The sequence below is a fragment of the Oryzias melastigma genome, linkage group LG16 (genome assembly GCF_002922805.2).
Source record: "Oryzias melastigma strain HK-1 linkage group LG16, ASM292280v2, whole genome shotgun sequence".
NCBI lineage: Eukaryota > Metazoa > Chordata > Actinopteri > Beloniformes > Adrianichthyidae > Oryzias > Oryzias melastigma.
This window is the reverse complement of record NC_050527.1, coordinates 17,878,031-17,893,870: the sequence shown is the minus strand read 5'-3', so window position 1 is coordinate 17,893,870 and position 15,840 is coordinate 17,878,031. Positions and strand designations below refer to the sequence as shown.

At 47.8% G+C, this 15,840-nt stretch overlaps 1 protein-coding gene across 1 annotated transcript in view; it reads left to right on the top strand.

The window, feature by feature from the left end:
• LOC112143411 (neuronal membrane glycoprotein M6-a) overlaps positions 1 to 13,806 on the top strand; it is a 19,389-nt gene extending 5,583 nt beyond the window's left edge. Inside the window, exons 2-7 of the mRNA XM_024267355.2 lie at positions 4,469 to 4,661; positions 4,769 to 4,925; positions 5,125 to 5,278; positions 8,120 to 8,196; positions 8,266 to 8,331; positions 9,833 to 13,806. Coding sequence (XP_024123123.1) covers positions 4,469 to 4,661; positions 4,769 to 4,925; positions 5,125 to 5,278; positions 8,120 to 8,196; positions 8,266 to 8,331; positions 9,833 to 9,985 — 800 coding nt within the window. The 3' untranslated portion in view covers positions 9,986 to 13,806. The remainder of the gene's footprint in view (positions 1 to 4,468; positions 4,662 to 4,768; positions 4,926 to 5,124; positions 5,279 to 8,119; positions 8,197 to 8,265; positions 8,332 to 9,832) is intronic.
• The last annotated feature ends 2,034 nt before the right edge of the window (positions 13,807 to 15,840 follow it).

The following is a 15,840-nucleotide window of genomic DNA, read 5'->3' as shown; positions in this document are numbered from 1 at the left end:
GAATGACCAGAACTCCCTAATGAGCCTCAGTGTGAGTCTGTGTGTGTTTGTGTCCATTTGTGTGTTTTATCTTAATGGAGCTTAATTGTGTTTTTATAATCAAAACTTGGTTTGTTGAAAACGTTAAATAAATTTTTTTTAAATAAACCTTTATACTTCTGGAAATACAATTATTTTTGTTTATAGATTGAAATAAATGTAATATGGGCTGCACGGTGGCGCAGTGGTTAGCGCTCTTGCCTCACAGCGAGAAGGCCCCGGTTCGACTCCCGGCTGGGACCTTTCTGTGTGGAGTTTGCATGTTCTCCCCGTGCATGCGTGGGTTTTCACTGGGGACTCCGGCTTCCTCCCACCGTCCAAAAACATGCTTCATAGGTTCATTGGTGACTCTGAATTGCCCCTAGGTGTGAATGTGAGAGTGAATGTGTGTGATTGAGGCCCTGCGACAGACTGGAGACCTGTCCAGGGTGAACCCCGCCTTCGCCCATCAGTAGCCGGGATAGGCTCCAGCACCCCGCGACCCCGACAGGGTCAAAGCAGGCAAGAAGATGAATACTATAAAATGGTAATCCATCCCATAATAACACCTTAGCTGTGGGTGATTCTGATGCCTGAAGAATATACTGATCATGGGATCAGTATATTGATCAGCTGTCAATGTTGTGTTCAAAATTCAGGATTTACATTCATTGTGTTTGTGAGCACCGCCCCCCCCCAGCAGAACAAAAGAAGCTGAATCAGCATTAAGATGCAGGGATGGAACCAAAGCTCCATGGCGATCTCATGTTAGGGCAGAGGTTACCATGACAACAGAAATTACAGTAATATGTGTCAGTGTGAGCTCCAACATTCCTCTGAATGCGGATTTAATCTCTGATTAGGGTTAGCGAGCGCTGAGGCGGAAGAATGCGGCGTGAGAGGACTAAATGTGACTTCGGAGCAGCGACGCTTCAAATGTTGATGAGGAAACCAGAAGAGAACACAAAGTTCTGACAACTTCTGATACAAACGAAATATGACGACACAAGCGAAATGTGACGACACAAACGAAATGTAAAAACAAGCGAAATGTGCAATACAAACGAAATGTGACGACATGAACGAAATGTGACGATACAAATGAAATGTAAAAACAAGCGAAATGTGACGATACAAACGAAATATGATGACACAAACGAAATGTGACGACATGAACGAAATGTGACGACATGAACAAAATGTGACGACACAAACGAAATGTGACGATACAAATGAAATGTAAAAACAAGTGAAATGTGACGACACAAACAAAATGTGACAACATGAACGAAATGTGACGACATGAACGAAATGTGACGATACAAATGACATGTAAAAACAAGTGAAATGTGACGATACAAATGAAATGTGACGACACAAACGAAATGTGACGACACAAACGAAATGTGACGACACAAATGAAATGTGACGACATGAACGAAATGTGACGACACAAACGAAATATGACGACATGAACGAAATGTGACGACATGAACAAAATGTGACGACACAAATGAAATGTGACGACATGAACGAAATGTGACGACATGAACAAAATGTGACGACACAAATGAAATGTGACGATACAAATGAAATGTAAAAACAAGCGAAATGTGACGATACAAACGAAATGTGACGATACAAATGAAATGTAAAAACAAACGAAATGTGACGACATGAACGAAATGTGACGATACAAATGAAATGTAAAAACAAGCGAAATGTGACGACACAAACAAAATGTGACAACATGAACGAAATGTGACGACATGAACAAAATGTGACGATACAAATGACATGTAAAAACAAGTGAAATGTGAAGATACAAATGAAATGTGACGACACAAACGAAATGTGACGACACAAATGAAATGTGACGACATGAACGAAATGTGACGACACAAACGAAATGTGACGACATGAACAAAATGTGACGACATGAACAAAATGTGACGACACAAATGAAATGTGACGACATGAACGAAATGTGACGACATGAACGAAATGTGACGACACAAACGAAATGTGACGACATGAACGAAATGTGTTGACATGAACGAAATGTGACGATACAAATGACATGTAAAAACAAGTGAAATGTGACGACACAAACGAAATGTGACGATACAAACGAAATGTGACGATACAAACGAAATGTAAAAACAAGCGAAATGTGACGACACAAACGAAATGTGACGATACAAACGAAATGTGACGATACAAAGGAAATGTGACGATACAAACGAAATGTGACGATACAAACGAAATATGACGATACAAACGAAATGTGACGACACAAACGAAATATGACGATACAAAGGAAATGTGACGATACAAAGGAAATGTGACGATACAAACGAAATGTGACGATACAAACGAAATATGACGACACAAACGAAATATGACGATACAAAGGAAATGTGATGATACAAACGAAATGTGACGACACAAACGAAATGAGACGACACAAACAGAACATCACGACACAGATGGAATTTGTCAGCACAAAAGGAACACAACAACACAAAAGGGCGTGTGAACACAAATGTTAAATGGTCACACAAACGGGACAAAATGGGACATAGTGACACAAGCAGGACATGACATTTAAGAACAGTTTTATCACACTACGGTGACACACATTGCAGCTGATGAGATGATGACAACAGTATAAGAACACATCCCCCTCCCCCCCACCCTAGCACACACTCACAGTGCCCCCCCTCCCCTCAGTGCTGCGTCTTTGTGATTGTGCGAGCTGCTCACTCTGACTCGCACACGAACAAAACCTTACATTTCTCGTGTTTCGTATGATGGCGGGAGGCGCAGCCGCCATCTTTATTCCTGCGCCGCCGCGCCCTCGCCTCTGCACGTTTCCTTGCTCTGACACTCTGAGAACGGGGGCTGCTGGGGAAGATGAAAGCTTCGTGTGTGTGTGTGTGTGTGTGCGTGCGCATCGTTGGGACTGTAGCGCTCTCAGAGCCGCTCTGTTGCCATGACAACGCTACAGGCAAAGTGGGTCAGCAGGCTCCTGCCACACCCCTGTTTGCATGGCAACAAGGCCGGTCAGTTCTATCTAATAATGATGCACACGTGCACGGGCGGCGAGGGCGTGCACGCAGCAGTTTTTGTTCTTTTTTTTGTTAGGATTTAGGATCTTCTCCCATCACTGTTTTTATTTTCCCCTTTGTTGTGTCGCGGGGGAGGGGTGAGGAACAGCCGGCTGTGATTGGCTGAGACTCCTGTCAGTCACACACAGCAGACAGATGAATCAGTGGTTTAACTAAAGGCTGTGCGAGAGCGGCCGCAGGTCTGATGAAGATGAGCAAAGAGATGAGAGGAAGATAAGAAGCTGTTCACAACCGTAACACATGAAACTACAAACAATGATAAATAATATCCAATAACTAAACAAGAAATTACAGAGTGGATGAAGATCTCCCACTCTGAACGTTTCTTCATGTTTCATGTGGACTTCCTGTTTTATGTTGAAGGATTTCTCCTGATTGGTGCTGTTCATTTACAGTGAACTCACATTAGAGGTTTGTTAGGGTCTGGTTTGGTTCCGTTCCGGACAGAACCGTGGAGCAGCAGGAGATGTTCTTCAGCTGGAACCTCTTCAGAACCAGGAGGAGTCGGGTTCCTTTAGTGTTGAGAGGCACAGAAGTCGTTCAGGGGAAACGTCCCGATGGAGGATCGGACACACGGACCCTGATCTCCAGAGGAAGGAATGTTTGATCCAGAGTTCTGAGGGCTAACGGGTCGGGATGAGGGATGGGGTCGTCTTCAGCCTGGTGGGGTCGTCTTCAGCCTGGTGGGGTTGTGGGCCGTCTACAGCCTGGTGGGGTCGTCTTTAGCCTGGTGGGGTCGTGGGCCGTCTACAGCCTGGTGGGGTCGTGGGTCGTCTTCAGTCTGGTGGGGTCGTGGGTCGTCTTCAGCCTGGTGGGGTCGTCTACAGCCTGGTGGGGTCGTCTACAGCCTGGTGGGGTCGTCCAGGGCTCAAGGGGCCGGAGTGTCTGCATGTTTTCTATGCTCATCTACTCACAGTTGATCACCTGGATCCGGTGTGTCAGACAGTGACGGCTGAGTGCAGATATTTGATAGAAAGCAGTTTTTCCTCTTGTTGGATCCAGAACCAGCAGATGATGTCATCTGTCCACAGAAACCTCATTTGGTTCTGAAATCAGAAAGATCTGGAAAGAATGAATCTGCATTTTCCACATTTCCAGACGGTTTCCGGCAATCAAAGGATGTTTTCAGGAATCGATCCAAAATGTTTCTGGCACAAACGGTGGATTTTTTAGTCCTCTTTGTGTTTTCTGGAGCGGGTTTCAGTTTGGGTCACAGCCGAACAGTGTGAACGTTTAACTGCGAGCTTCAGGTGAACGTTTCCGGAGTTCACCGCGGACCGTAGGCTCCGCCTCTGAACTAACCGCCGCTCTCCTTCCAGGCTGTAAGGAGTGCTGCGAGCGATGCGTGGGCAGCCTTCCCTGGGCGTCTCTCATCGCCACCATCCTCCTCTACATGGGCGTGGCCTTGTTCTGTGGGTGTGGCCACGAAGCCCTGAGCGGCACCGTCAACATCCTCCAGAGCTACTTCGACATGGTCCCGGCCGCCGGCGACGCTCTGGACGTCTTCACCATGTGAGCGCTTGTGAAGCATCTCCTCAAACAAACAGTGAAGGAACGTTAACCTGTCTGTGTGTGTGCACGTGTGTGTGCACGTGTGTGTGCACGTGTGTGCCCCACAGCATCAACATCCTGAAGTACATCATTTATGGATTGGCCGCCGGCTTCTTCGTGTTCGGCGTGCTGCTGCTGGTGGAAGGCTTCTTCACCACCGGCGCCATCCGGGATCTGTACGGCGAGTTCAAGATCACGGCCTGCGGACGCTGCCTGACTGCATTCGTAAGGAAACTCACAAACTCCAGAAACGTTCCAGAGCAGGGTACACAACACAGCTACAGCCCACACTTATGCGTACAAACAACCTTTCATGAAGTTTCTGGCCTCCGTTTTGGGCTCCGACCCGAACCCTCAGAACCTGCCGGTCCTGGAACCACCTGCAGGATGCCGCCTCTCACCTGCCCCCTCCCTGTGTCCACAGCTGATGTTCCTGGCCTACCTGTTCTTCCTGGTGTGGCTGGGCGTGACGGCCTTCACCAGCCTGCCGGTCTTCATGTACTTCAACGTCTGGTCCATGTGTCAGAACACCAGCCTGGTGGACAAAGCCAACCTCTGCCTGGACCTGCGTCAGTTCGGTACGTTCACACCTGGACTGCAGTACCGCTCTCCACCTGCAGGGGTCTTTTCCAGTTAGTGTGATGCTGAAGTCTTTTAGTTTTCTTCAGACGCTAAAGTCAGATGACGACTGTTAGCGTTCAGGAATCCTTTCCATACCATGAAGGTGCCACCGCCGTGCCTCTCTATACGCAGTGTTACAATGACTGAACTCATTTAGAGCCACAGGCTCCTCAGTTTAGCTGCAGCGTCGACATTCTGTGGACTGCCGTAACTCTTAGAGAACACTTAAAAACCGAGGAGAAAAGCTGCTTTCCTCCTCGCCAGAATCAGCGGAACGTCGATCACGTGAACGGTCAAAGATTGACGGCGTGTGGCGGAGCGTTTGTTAGTCAGGTGTGACGATGATGATTCAACTCAAAGAGCTTTTGTCTTCTGATGGACAGGATGAAAAAAATCATAATTTAGGTTAAAAAAACAGGGCTGTGAAAGTTAGTTAACGTACACGATTAATAAATCATAACGTATAATTATAATGTAATAATGTGTGTATAATTAATGTGTGATATGTATGAACGACCTGCGGCGTCCTGCGGTGCAGCTGTGAGATCAGCGAAATAAAACTTTAAAATGAACTGAAAGTTCTTTTTCATCCTGTGATTGAGATTTTATTAAATTAACAAGATAATACGGTATTTATTTGTAGCTTTTGGACAAAAGAGATCTTTATTTTAATTGATAAGGTGGAAAAGGAAAGTCAATCTGCAGAGTAGCGCACGCACTTTGGTGGGCGGAGCCAAACAGAGCTGTCTGCTATTAGAAATCCAACAATGAGGAAACGGATCATGAGACCGACAGGAACTTTCCTCAGTAACGAGCACCGGTGATGTCTAAAAACTGCAGAAACTCTCCACTAAAGTCCCGCCCACCGATGTGACGGGAGGCGAGCAGTTCAGAATGGACAGACACGCCCCCACCTGTGTAGAGCCGACCTGAAATCCAGCAGGATCAAACTTCTCCCACCAGTTTCATTATTTTTCACAAACACAACAAAGAAAATGTATGAAAAGAAGAAGAAAACAAAACAGAATTCCAGGAAAAGAGAGCAGAGACAGCAGAGCTCTCAAGAGAAATCGGCTTTTTAGGCTGCCAGGAAGCTGAATCCCTCAGAAGGATCCTGATGGAGACGTCAGCTCTGGGCTGTTCTACCAGAACCATCTGAGGCCCAAAGGAATCTGAGGCTTTAGTCTGGATTTGTTTGTATTTTCATTCAAAAACATGTTGATTAGTTTGTTGACAAATGTATTCCTATTGGGTTTCCACGGCAACATGAATCCTTTTTCCAGATGGAATTTTCTGTTTTGCAGGATTTTGTGTCTCGTGTGTGAATATAAATCATAAAATGACTCAACAAAGTTGGAGTCACATAGAACAAGTCGTGCTGATTAAAATCAAAGAGAAAATACAGAAGTCAATTTAAAAGTAACAAAAACGGAGTTTAAAGGGTTAAAAATAAACATTCTAAATGTACAGATTTGCTTGTATTTTCATATTGTGATTATTTAGGAATTATAAGCTGTTGCCAAATACTGTAACAGAACAAAATATTTATCACGATGAATTTTTTTCCAGATTTGCGATTAATTCATAATTTTTGAATCCAGTCATAATCCTTCAAATGTTTGTACTTCTGTTCAGCTCATAAACGGTTCTGTGAGCAGCAGCTTCAACGCGTCCGACCCGTTTCTCCTGTTCTGGTTCTGGAAGTTTAAACAGTCAAAGGAGTGATGCGGTTCCGTCGTGTTCCTGTAGAACCAGACAGTAGAACTAGTACAACTTTGTCAAACTGAACGCCTTCGTTCAGAAGATTATTGAGGTCTGCAGCCAATCAGAGCACAGATCACAGTGCAGTGTAGAAATAGAGGCTTACATTAGAGCGCTGGAGGAAGCTGATTGGCTGTGACGACCCTGAAGGGAAAAGATGAAAGGAAGACGAGAGACTGAAAGATGAACGGCGGAATGGCGAGGGACGACCGGACCGGAGTTAATCTGTGAACACCTCCGCTCTCAGAGTCCAGACGGCCCCTTTCCACCGTGACCCCAGACCCGTGACCTGTGACCTGTGACCCCAAACCCATGACCCCGAACCTGTGACCTGGACCTGTGGCCTGGACCTTTGACCTGTGACCCCGAACCTGTGACCTGGACCTGTGACCTGTGACCTGTGACCTGTGACCTGTGACCTGGACCTGTGACCAGTGACCCCGAACCTGTGACCTGGACCTGTGACCTATGACCTGTGGCCTGTGACCCCAAACCCATGACCCCAGACCTGTGACCTGTGACCCCAGACCTGTGACCTGTGGCCCCAAATCCATGACCCCAGACCTGTGACCTGTGACCCCAGACCTGTGACCTGTGGCCCCAAACCCATGACCCCAGACCTGTGACCCCAGACCTGTGACCTGTGGCCTGTGACCCCGAACCCATGACCCCAGACCTGTGACCCCAGACCTGTGACCTGTGACCTGTGACCCAGACCTAGTGATCCTGGACCTGTGACCCGTGACCAGGGGCTCCTTTTAGTGCAGGACATGGCGTGGGTTTAAATCCCAGTGTGCGGCGCGTCCGGATCTGTTATCAGTTCTTCAGGAGGCGTGTCTTTAGGTTTGTGTCGTCTGATTGGAGGATTTTCTCTTTAAATGTGAAACTCCTGCGTTTCTCGTGCGTGTTTTTGCAGTGAGGACGTTTTCACATCCAGCTGCTTGACTCTTCTGTTTGTCTGGTTCTGATCTGACCCGGTCCGAGGTCCGGTCCGGTCATCATGGTGCTCTTCCTGAATGAATGCTGTTTGTTCTCAGGGGCGGTGACCGTCTCTGAGGAGAGGACGCTGTGCACAGCGTCCGAGAGGTTTGTCAAGATGTGCGAATCCAACGAGGTGAGTGGCGTGCACGTGCGCGTGCGTGAGGACAGGGGCATCTCAGTAACACGTGTTTGTGTCCCGCAGCTCGACTTGACCTTCCACCTGTTCGTGTGCGCCCTGGCGGGGGCGGGGGCCGCAGTCATCGCCATGGTGAGGACCCGTCTGTCTCTGCAGGTTCTCTCTGAGGCTCAGCGGCGCCCCCCACAGGTGTAGGGGCTCTGAGCAGCTGTCTGTGGTTTCACACTCTGGAGCTGAAACGCTTCAGTCCTGAAGTTTCAGCTCCAGAAGATCATAGAAGTTCATCTGCAGGAACAGTTCCTGCAGGTTTCCAGGAACCCGGAGCTCCTGGATCTGCTGCAATGACAGCGTCCTCCTGTAGGGGGCAGAAACAAACCCCTCCCTCTCTGTCCTCTTTAACTTCCTGTTCTTCAAAGGAGAAACCATGACGACCATAAAAACCCAAATCAAAGGAATAATCAGTGATTTAAAGCCTGTAAGAGAAAGAAACTAAGAGAGTTAAAGATGTTAGGAAGTCATAAGTGGCGGTTCTGATGGTTCTGTTTGGGTCTGGCTTCAGTGCAGATTTTCATCTTTCCGGTCTAAGCATAAGGACAGAGAATTCAGATGTACAGAGTTCTCAGCTTTGGATCAGAACCAGAAAGGATCTCATGGTTCTGGCCGTAGAGATGTTTTAGAGGATTATAGAACAGAACGGAGTTTCTGAAGCTCCTCAGAACTTCAGGTCCAGGTCTGCTCCAGAGTCAGTAGAAAACCGACATCTTTGATCCTCACTGTGGACCGCCTCTGAGGACCCGCCTCTGACGACCCGCCTCTGAGGACCCGCCTCTGAGGACCCGCCTCTGACGAACCACCTCTGAGGACCCGCCTCTGAGGACCCGCCTCTGAGGACCCGCCTCTGAGGACCCGCCTCTGACGACCCGCCTCTGAGGACCCGCCTCTGAGGACCCGCCTCTGAGGACCCGCCTCAATATATATATTTCTAACTGTTTTTTTTATTTGATATATTATTTTAAAAAACACTTAAATGTTTTTTTAAAAACACTATAAAAAACAACACTGATGTTTTTATGCTCTTTATTAGTTTTTAAATTAAACTGCTGTGATACGACAGGAAGTTTCTATTATGGTCTTTTTGTTTTTCTTGTTTTTTCTTGATTTTTATCAAACATTGTTTAAATGATTCTCCATATAAACTTATCCAGACGGTCTCAGGAAATAGTCTGACCCGGTGATATTCAACCCTTGCAGAACAGTTCTGGCCTGACTTCTGGATCGGTGCTGGTGACTCATTTGACCCGTAATCAGTTAAAATCTGGTAAACAACATCTTTAAAACTGAGATGAAAGTGTCCTGAAGTGGACCTCCTGTCTTCATCCATGAAGCTTCATTCGTCCAGATCGGCAGGAAACAGAATTTTTTAAAATGAATCTTCATCTTTTCCTTCCGCTAAAGCTAAAGCTAACGCTAAAGCTAACGCTAAAGCTAAAGCTAACGCTAAAGCTAAAGCTAAAGCTAACCCACAGCTTCACTGCGGTATGACGTCAGAACCGGGCCTGGAGTCTTCATCTCCTCAGGTCCTGGCAGCTGGTTCCTTCACCCGCTCTAACCGCTCGCTTTCTCCTCCTCGCAGGTCCACTTCCTGATGGCTCTGGCCGCCAACTGGGGCTACCTGAAGGACGCCAGCCGGCTGCAGAAGTACGAGGACATCAAGTCCAAAGAGGAGCAGGAGCTGCATGACATCCACTCCACGCGCTCCAAAGAACGCCTGAATGCCTACACATAGACACGCTGCCGCCGGGAGACACACACTTACCTGTCACACACACGCAGACACACGCAGACACACACGCAGACACACGCAGACACACACGCAGACACACGCAGACACGAGGAGGCAGAAGGTCGATGATGAAGCAGACACCTCCATCATCCTGGTGTCTGCAGCTGACTCTGGGCTCCTGCTGCACCCCCACCAAGACCCAGCTCCCCAAAACACCACGACGATTTGAGGACCAAACCGGTGAAGCCAAAAACCAGGAACCCAAAGAAAAGTCCTATTTTTATACCCCACAGCGCCCCCTGGTGGTGCCCAGCGGGATGACCTGCAGCCAGCAGACGGAGGATGAGGGGGTGTCTGTGAGGTCATCATCTGATGTGAGGGGGTCACACACATGCACCCACACATGCACACACATGCACACTCACATGCACACACACATGCACACACGTCGATGTGACTGAATGGTTGGTGTCGTGCAGGCGGTGTTGTTCGGTGGTGTCATGCTGTTTCGTGTCGTTTCAACACTTTGATGGCTGCTGTTGCAGACAAATTCGGTCCCTGAGGAAATGTGCCCCCCCTACCCCACCCCGTAACAGCGGGGGGCTTTTCCAGCCCCCCACCCCCCGGCGCACCCCCACCACAGATTGTATAAACGTGACTGGTTCTCAGAGCAGCACATCTTAGCAGCACAAAGTCTCATCCGTCCGTTCACGTTCCAGGTACTTTGACCACATTTTGACTCATTTCTGTGTCGTTTTCTCACCGAGGGGCGTTCGAAGGGGCGGGGCGGGCGTTCCACGCGTCACGTGACCAATCAGCGGTCCCACACACATCTGAGAACTTCTTTTGTTTTCATCTAAACTGAAAGCGACCAAAAGTTTCGAAAGAGGAAAGAAACGGAGAGAAAGGCAGCGAGATGTTGGAAAGAGGCCGGTCGGAACCGGTCAGAACCGGTCGGAACCGGTCAGAACCGGTCGGAACCACCAAGGTTCTGCGGTCCGAGAATAGAAGGGCGCTGAGCTGAAGGTGGTCAAAGGCTCCAGGGCAGCGCAGGTTCTTCTGGGTTGGATCCCTTTGGACCATTAGCTGGCTTCAGAACCAGAAGGTTCTCAGATAGTGAGGTCAGCGAATCAGAACGTCAGGGTCCGTCCAGATGATCCGGGCTTTGGTTCGGGAGAGACGTCAGTTTGAAGAGAAGAGACTACCAGCACACACACACACACACACACACACTCCAGCACCACCGTCACTCTGAGCCATAATTCTTTGATCTTTTTCTTTACACCGATGACATCTCACTATTTTATTATCAACTTTTAATCTTTGAGACTTTTTAAATGTGAAATTATTTATTTAGAGAAAAAAATGTGTTTTTTGTCTTTCCTGTGGGCAGTTCTACTCACTGCACCTGCATCAGCTCTGTATAAAGATATACATATATGTGAACAGGTGAGGCGGCAGCCGGGAGGAGTCTGCAGGGGGCGGGGCCAACACGTCCGCAGAGCTACGTTCAAACACGAAAAAAAAACAATCTGACAGTCAAAGGTAAATTTGATTTCTGAAGTAAACAGATCAGGTTACGTTTCTCTAAATGCAAAGAAATCTGCAGCAAAAACTCCGGATCAATGAGCACTCCGGATCAATAAACACTCGGGTTCAATAAACGTCTCCAGATCAATAAACACTTGGGATCAATAAACGTCTCCAGATCAATAAACGTCTCCAGATCAATAAACGTCTCCAGATCAATAAACACTCCGGATCAATAAACGTCTCCGGATCAATAAACGGGATCAATAAACGTCTCCAGATCAATAAACACTCGGGATCAATAAACGTCTCCAGATCAATAAACGTCTCCGGATCAATAAACACTCGGGATCAATAAACACTCGGGATCAATGAACACTCCGGATCAATAAACACTCGGGATCTATAAACGTCTCCAGATCAATAAACGTCTCCAGATCAATAAACGTCTCCGGATCACACCAACGCTGGACTCCTGAATAACAGTGACGTGTTTACTCTTCTTCACGGTTTATCCAAAACCTCCACCGGGACGGTTTAGCATTACTGTTCCACTAGGGGGCGACGTTGGCGTCCCACGGGATGCAGGAGATCCTGAAAAGAGGCGGGGTTTCCATTCTACTAACATGCAGGAAATCCCAGTGTCTTACAGGGGCGGGGTCAAGGCGTGATGGATAATAATAAAAAAATCTTCAGAATATTAAAGACAAGAGAGAAAAGTTTCAGGACAATCTGTCAAGCCGAGTGTCTTCGCTGCGTTTAGTAGTTTTCTTGGAAGTTTCTAGAACAGAGGGAGGTTGGGCGGCGTGAGTTTGGGCGGCGTTAGGATGGGCGGCGTTAGGATGGGCGGCGTTAGGATGGGCGGCGTTAGGATGGGCGGCGTTAGGATGGGCGGTGTTAGGATGGGCGGTGTTAGGATGGGCGGCGTTAGGTCGTGCGGCGTTAGGTCGTGCGGCGTGAGGTTGGGCGGCGTTAGGTTTTGCGGCGTAAGTTGCGTGTTGTAACATTGTGCAGCGTAGGTCGTGCGGCGTGACCGCCACCGTCTCCTGCAGACTCGTGTTGCGTTCAGGGGCGTCTCGGCTGCTCACCGTCAGTATTTTTAAGGGTCTAGTTTTACAGTAACAGTATTCTATCATTTCATTGCCTGACATGGATGTCTTGTCAGTGTTTTTAACCTCAGATAAAAGAAAAAAATAGTTTTTTGTGCACTTATTGACCATTGTGAGCGCTCTCTCTTATTCTTGGTGTGTAAGTGCATTGAGCCCCGCCCCCCCGGGGGGGCTTGTGTATAGTCTCGCAGCATTGGTTATAACCTGAGAATCATGAAAAGTTCCTAATAATGAATCTACATACAGAACCGTGAATCTAGTTGTTGTTTGTGGCATGGTTATGCATTCAATGGTCATCATCTTAAAGAGGAAAACCAGACAAAAAAAACCCCCAACGCTGTTCTGCTGTCCTGCCCCCCCAATGTGCAGTGTCCCGACGCTAACGCTCAGCTCTGCTCGCTCAGTCGACCCGAGCTCCGCGTGAAGCTGGACCCCCCCCATTTTAAATGCATGAGTTTCTGACTGCAAGTCGACGTGATTCTGTGACCTTCACTCTCAGGGAGCGGCCTGCGGAGGTGGTTTCATGTACTGCTCTGGCCGACCTTTGACCCGCTCCCAAGTCCCCCCCCCCAGGCTCTGCTGAGGCTTCCTGTCGCCTAGCAACCGTCTGAGTGCGGCGGCGAAGGTGACCCTGAGGTCACTGCAGTCCTGAGACCCTCAGCTCCGGATCCTCTATGCGGGCCGGGGCGTGAGCGGCTCGCCTCCCGTTTGTCTGACCCTCCCCCCCCACGTCTCCTGTGAGGTTCATGTCGACCCCCCCCGTCCCCTCTGTCTCCCGCTGACCACGGCTGAACCATTCCAGGAACCCGACCCGCTTCGGGATCCAAACCTGATCGTGTCAGCACGAACCCCCCAACACCTGTTAGGGGGGCGGGGCTGCTGCTCTGCGGCCCCGCCCCCTTTACCTCCCGAAGCGCGGATCCTGGCGCTGAGGCCCACTGCTTCAGAACCAGGCGCCGGGTCAGGCCGACACTCGGGACGTCAGAACCTTTTCCCGCCCTCATAGTGTTCTAGTTTTGTCCACTCGTGCTTCGTAGCGGCGCTGTCTGACCCCTCCCCCATCTCTGTACATATCTGTGCCAACAGCTCGGGCAGACAGTGGCTTTTTTATTTGTAAAGACATAAACTTGCTTGCAAATATAAATAAAATGAAATAAAACACTTGTGTACTTGTTCATACGGGAACTCTGGAGTCTGTGTCTTCATTTGGACTTCAGTGTCTTTCCTGATCAGCATCATTGGTGATGATCGATCAGCGATCAGGACGATCTGCAGAGGATGAAGGAAAGAAACCAGCAGATCTTTGAAAATCCTGAAAGATCCAGGAGATCAGCTTGAAGCCCGGCGGACCTCGTGGAGGCTGGTCAGCGGCTCGGTACCGAGATGATCCAGGTTTGTAACTGGACCTCCTGTGATCAGGGGCTAGGCTAAATGTTAGCCTTCAGAGTTAGCAGATTTTAAAGCAGGGGTCCCCTAACTTGTTCTGGTGAGGTCCACTTAACCGTTTTCTTCTCTGATGGGGGGCGGAGTCGGTTTGAAGGGTATCAGGAAAAGTACAACAATCACAGCCTAAACGTAAAGATTTAGGGTTTTCCAGACAAAACCAAATTTCAAATAATTCACATGTGTAATCTTTACAGAAAAAATAAAACTGAAACCTTTTAAAAACTAGATGTATGGCATTACCTGTGATTGACTAACAGCCGAGGACGCTTCAATTGATAGCTGAAAACACCGAAGCTGATAGCTAGCTAAAATATTAGCAAAGTGCCAAATTAGCCGAAAAAACTCAAAAAACTCCGAATCAGCCAGAACAGCCCACATGTAGGTGAAATATTAGTTAAATACCAAATCAGCCTAAAAAACTGGAAAATTGTCTAATTTGGCCAAAACAGCTTGAGGTCGGGCCAAATGTGAAGGAGGGCCGGACACGGCCCGGGGGCCGTAGTTTGGTGACCCCGATTTAGAAGATCTCTAAAAAGGCTGATACTTAACTTTGATCTCCCTCATAGAATAAAATCCCCTCAGAATATCTCTGACAACAAAAACAGGTCAGAACATTTTTGAAAGTGGATTTTGTGATGTATGGTGTTACTGTCTTCCAACCACTAGGGGGAGTTAGTTACTTGAGTTATGTTATGTTTACCTGTAGAGAGAACGTCAGAGAGACGAACACGGAGTAATAAAGAAGACGCAGTTTAATACGGTCTGGTCTCCAAATGTTCTTATAGAGGTCCAACATCATTACATGGTGTCAGAAGTAAAAATGGAGCAGTTAAAGCCACCAAACAGTCTGAGTTTTGAAGGAAACCTGGCAGAAAACTGGCGAACGTGGATTCAAAAGTTTGAACTTTATCTCATTGCGACTGGCATCGCCGAAAAGAGCGAGAAAGTGAAGTGTGCGACATTCCTTCACGCTGCTGGAGATGAAGCGATCAAGGTATTTCATACGATGGTCTTTGATGAAGATGTGGATGGTTTTGATGGGTTAAAAGACATGTTCAGAGTCTACTGTGAGCCCCGGAAGAACATCACGTATCTGAGACACGTGTTCTTTACCCGAGTGTAAGGACCAAATGAAACAATTGATGCCTATGTGACGGACCTGAAAAACAAAGCAAAGGATTGTGAGTTTGCACAGCTAACAAATGAGCTGATAAAAGACCGCATAGTCTGTGGCATCATAAATGACACTGTGAGAGCAAGGCTGCTCAGAGAGGCTGATTTAGATCTGACCAAGGCTGTGGATATCTGTCGAGCAAGTGAGGTCACGCACAGTCATATGGAAGCCCTGCATGAGGAAGCAGATGTAGCAGTGCACAAGATAAAAGTGACCAAAGTAAAGAAAGCAACCAGCATGCAGTCTGAGAATGTCAAAGCGAAAGAAGAATGTAACAGATGTGGCTACATCCATGAACCAAAGAAGTGTCCTGCATATGGAAAAATATGCAATCAGTGCAAATTAAAAAATCACTTCAGTCGAAANNNNTTTAACTTCTTAGGTCCAAGGCTGCTGCAATTTCATTGTATCCCCATGTGCAATGACAATAAACGTTCTGATTCTGATTCTGATTCATGTTTATGGGATGTATTGAAGTCAAACCAAGTGAGCCAACAGATGCACGCTTCAGCTGGACTCAGTCTCAACGAGCTAGAGTTTCAGATCATAGAGAAAGACTCACCTGCTATCCTTGGAAGAGACTCCTGCACGAAGCTGGG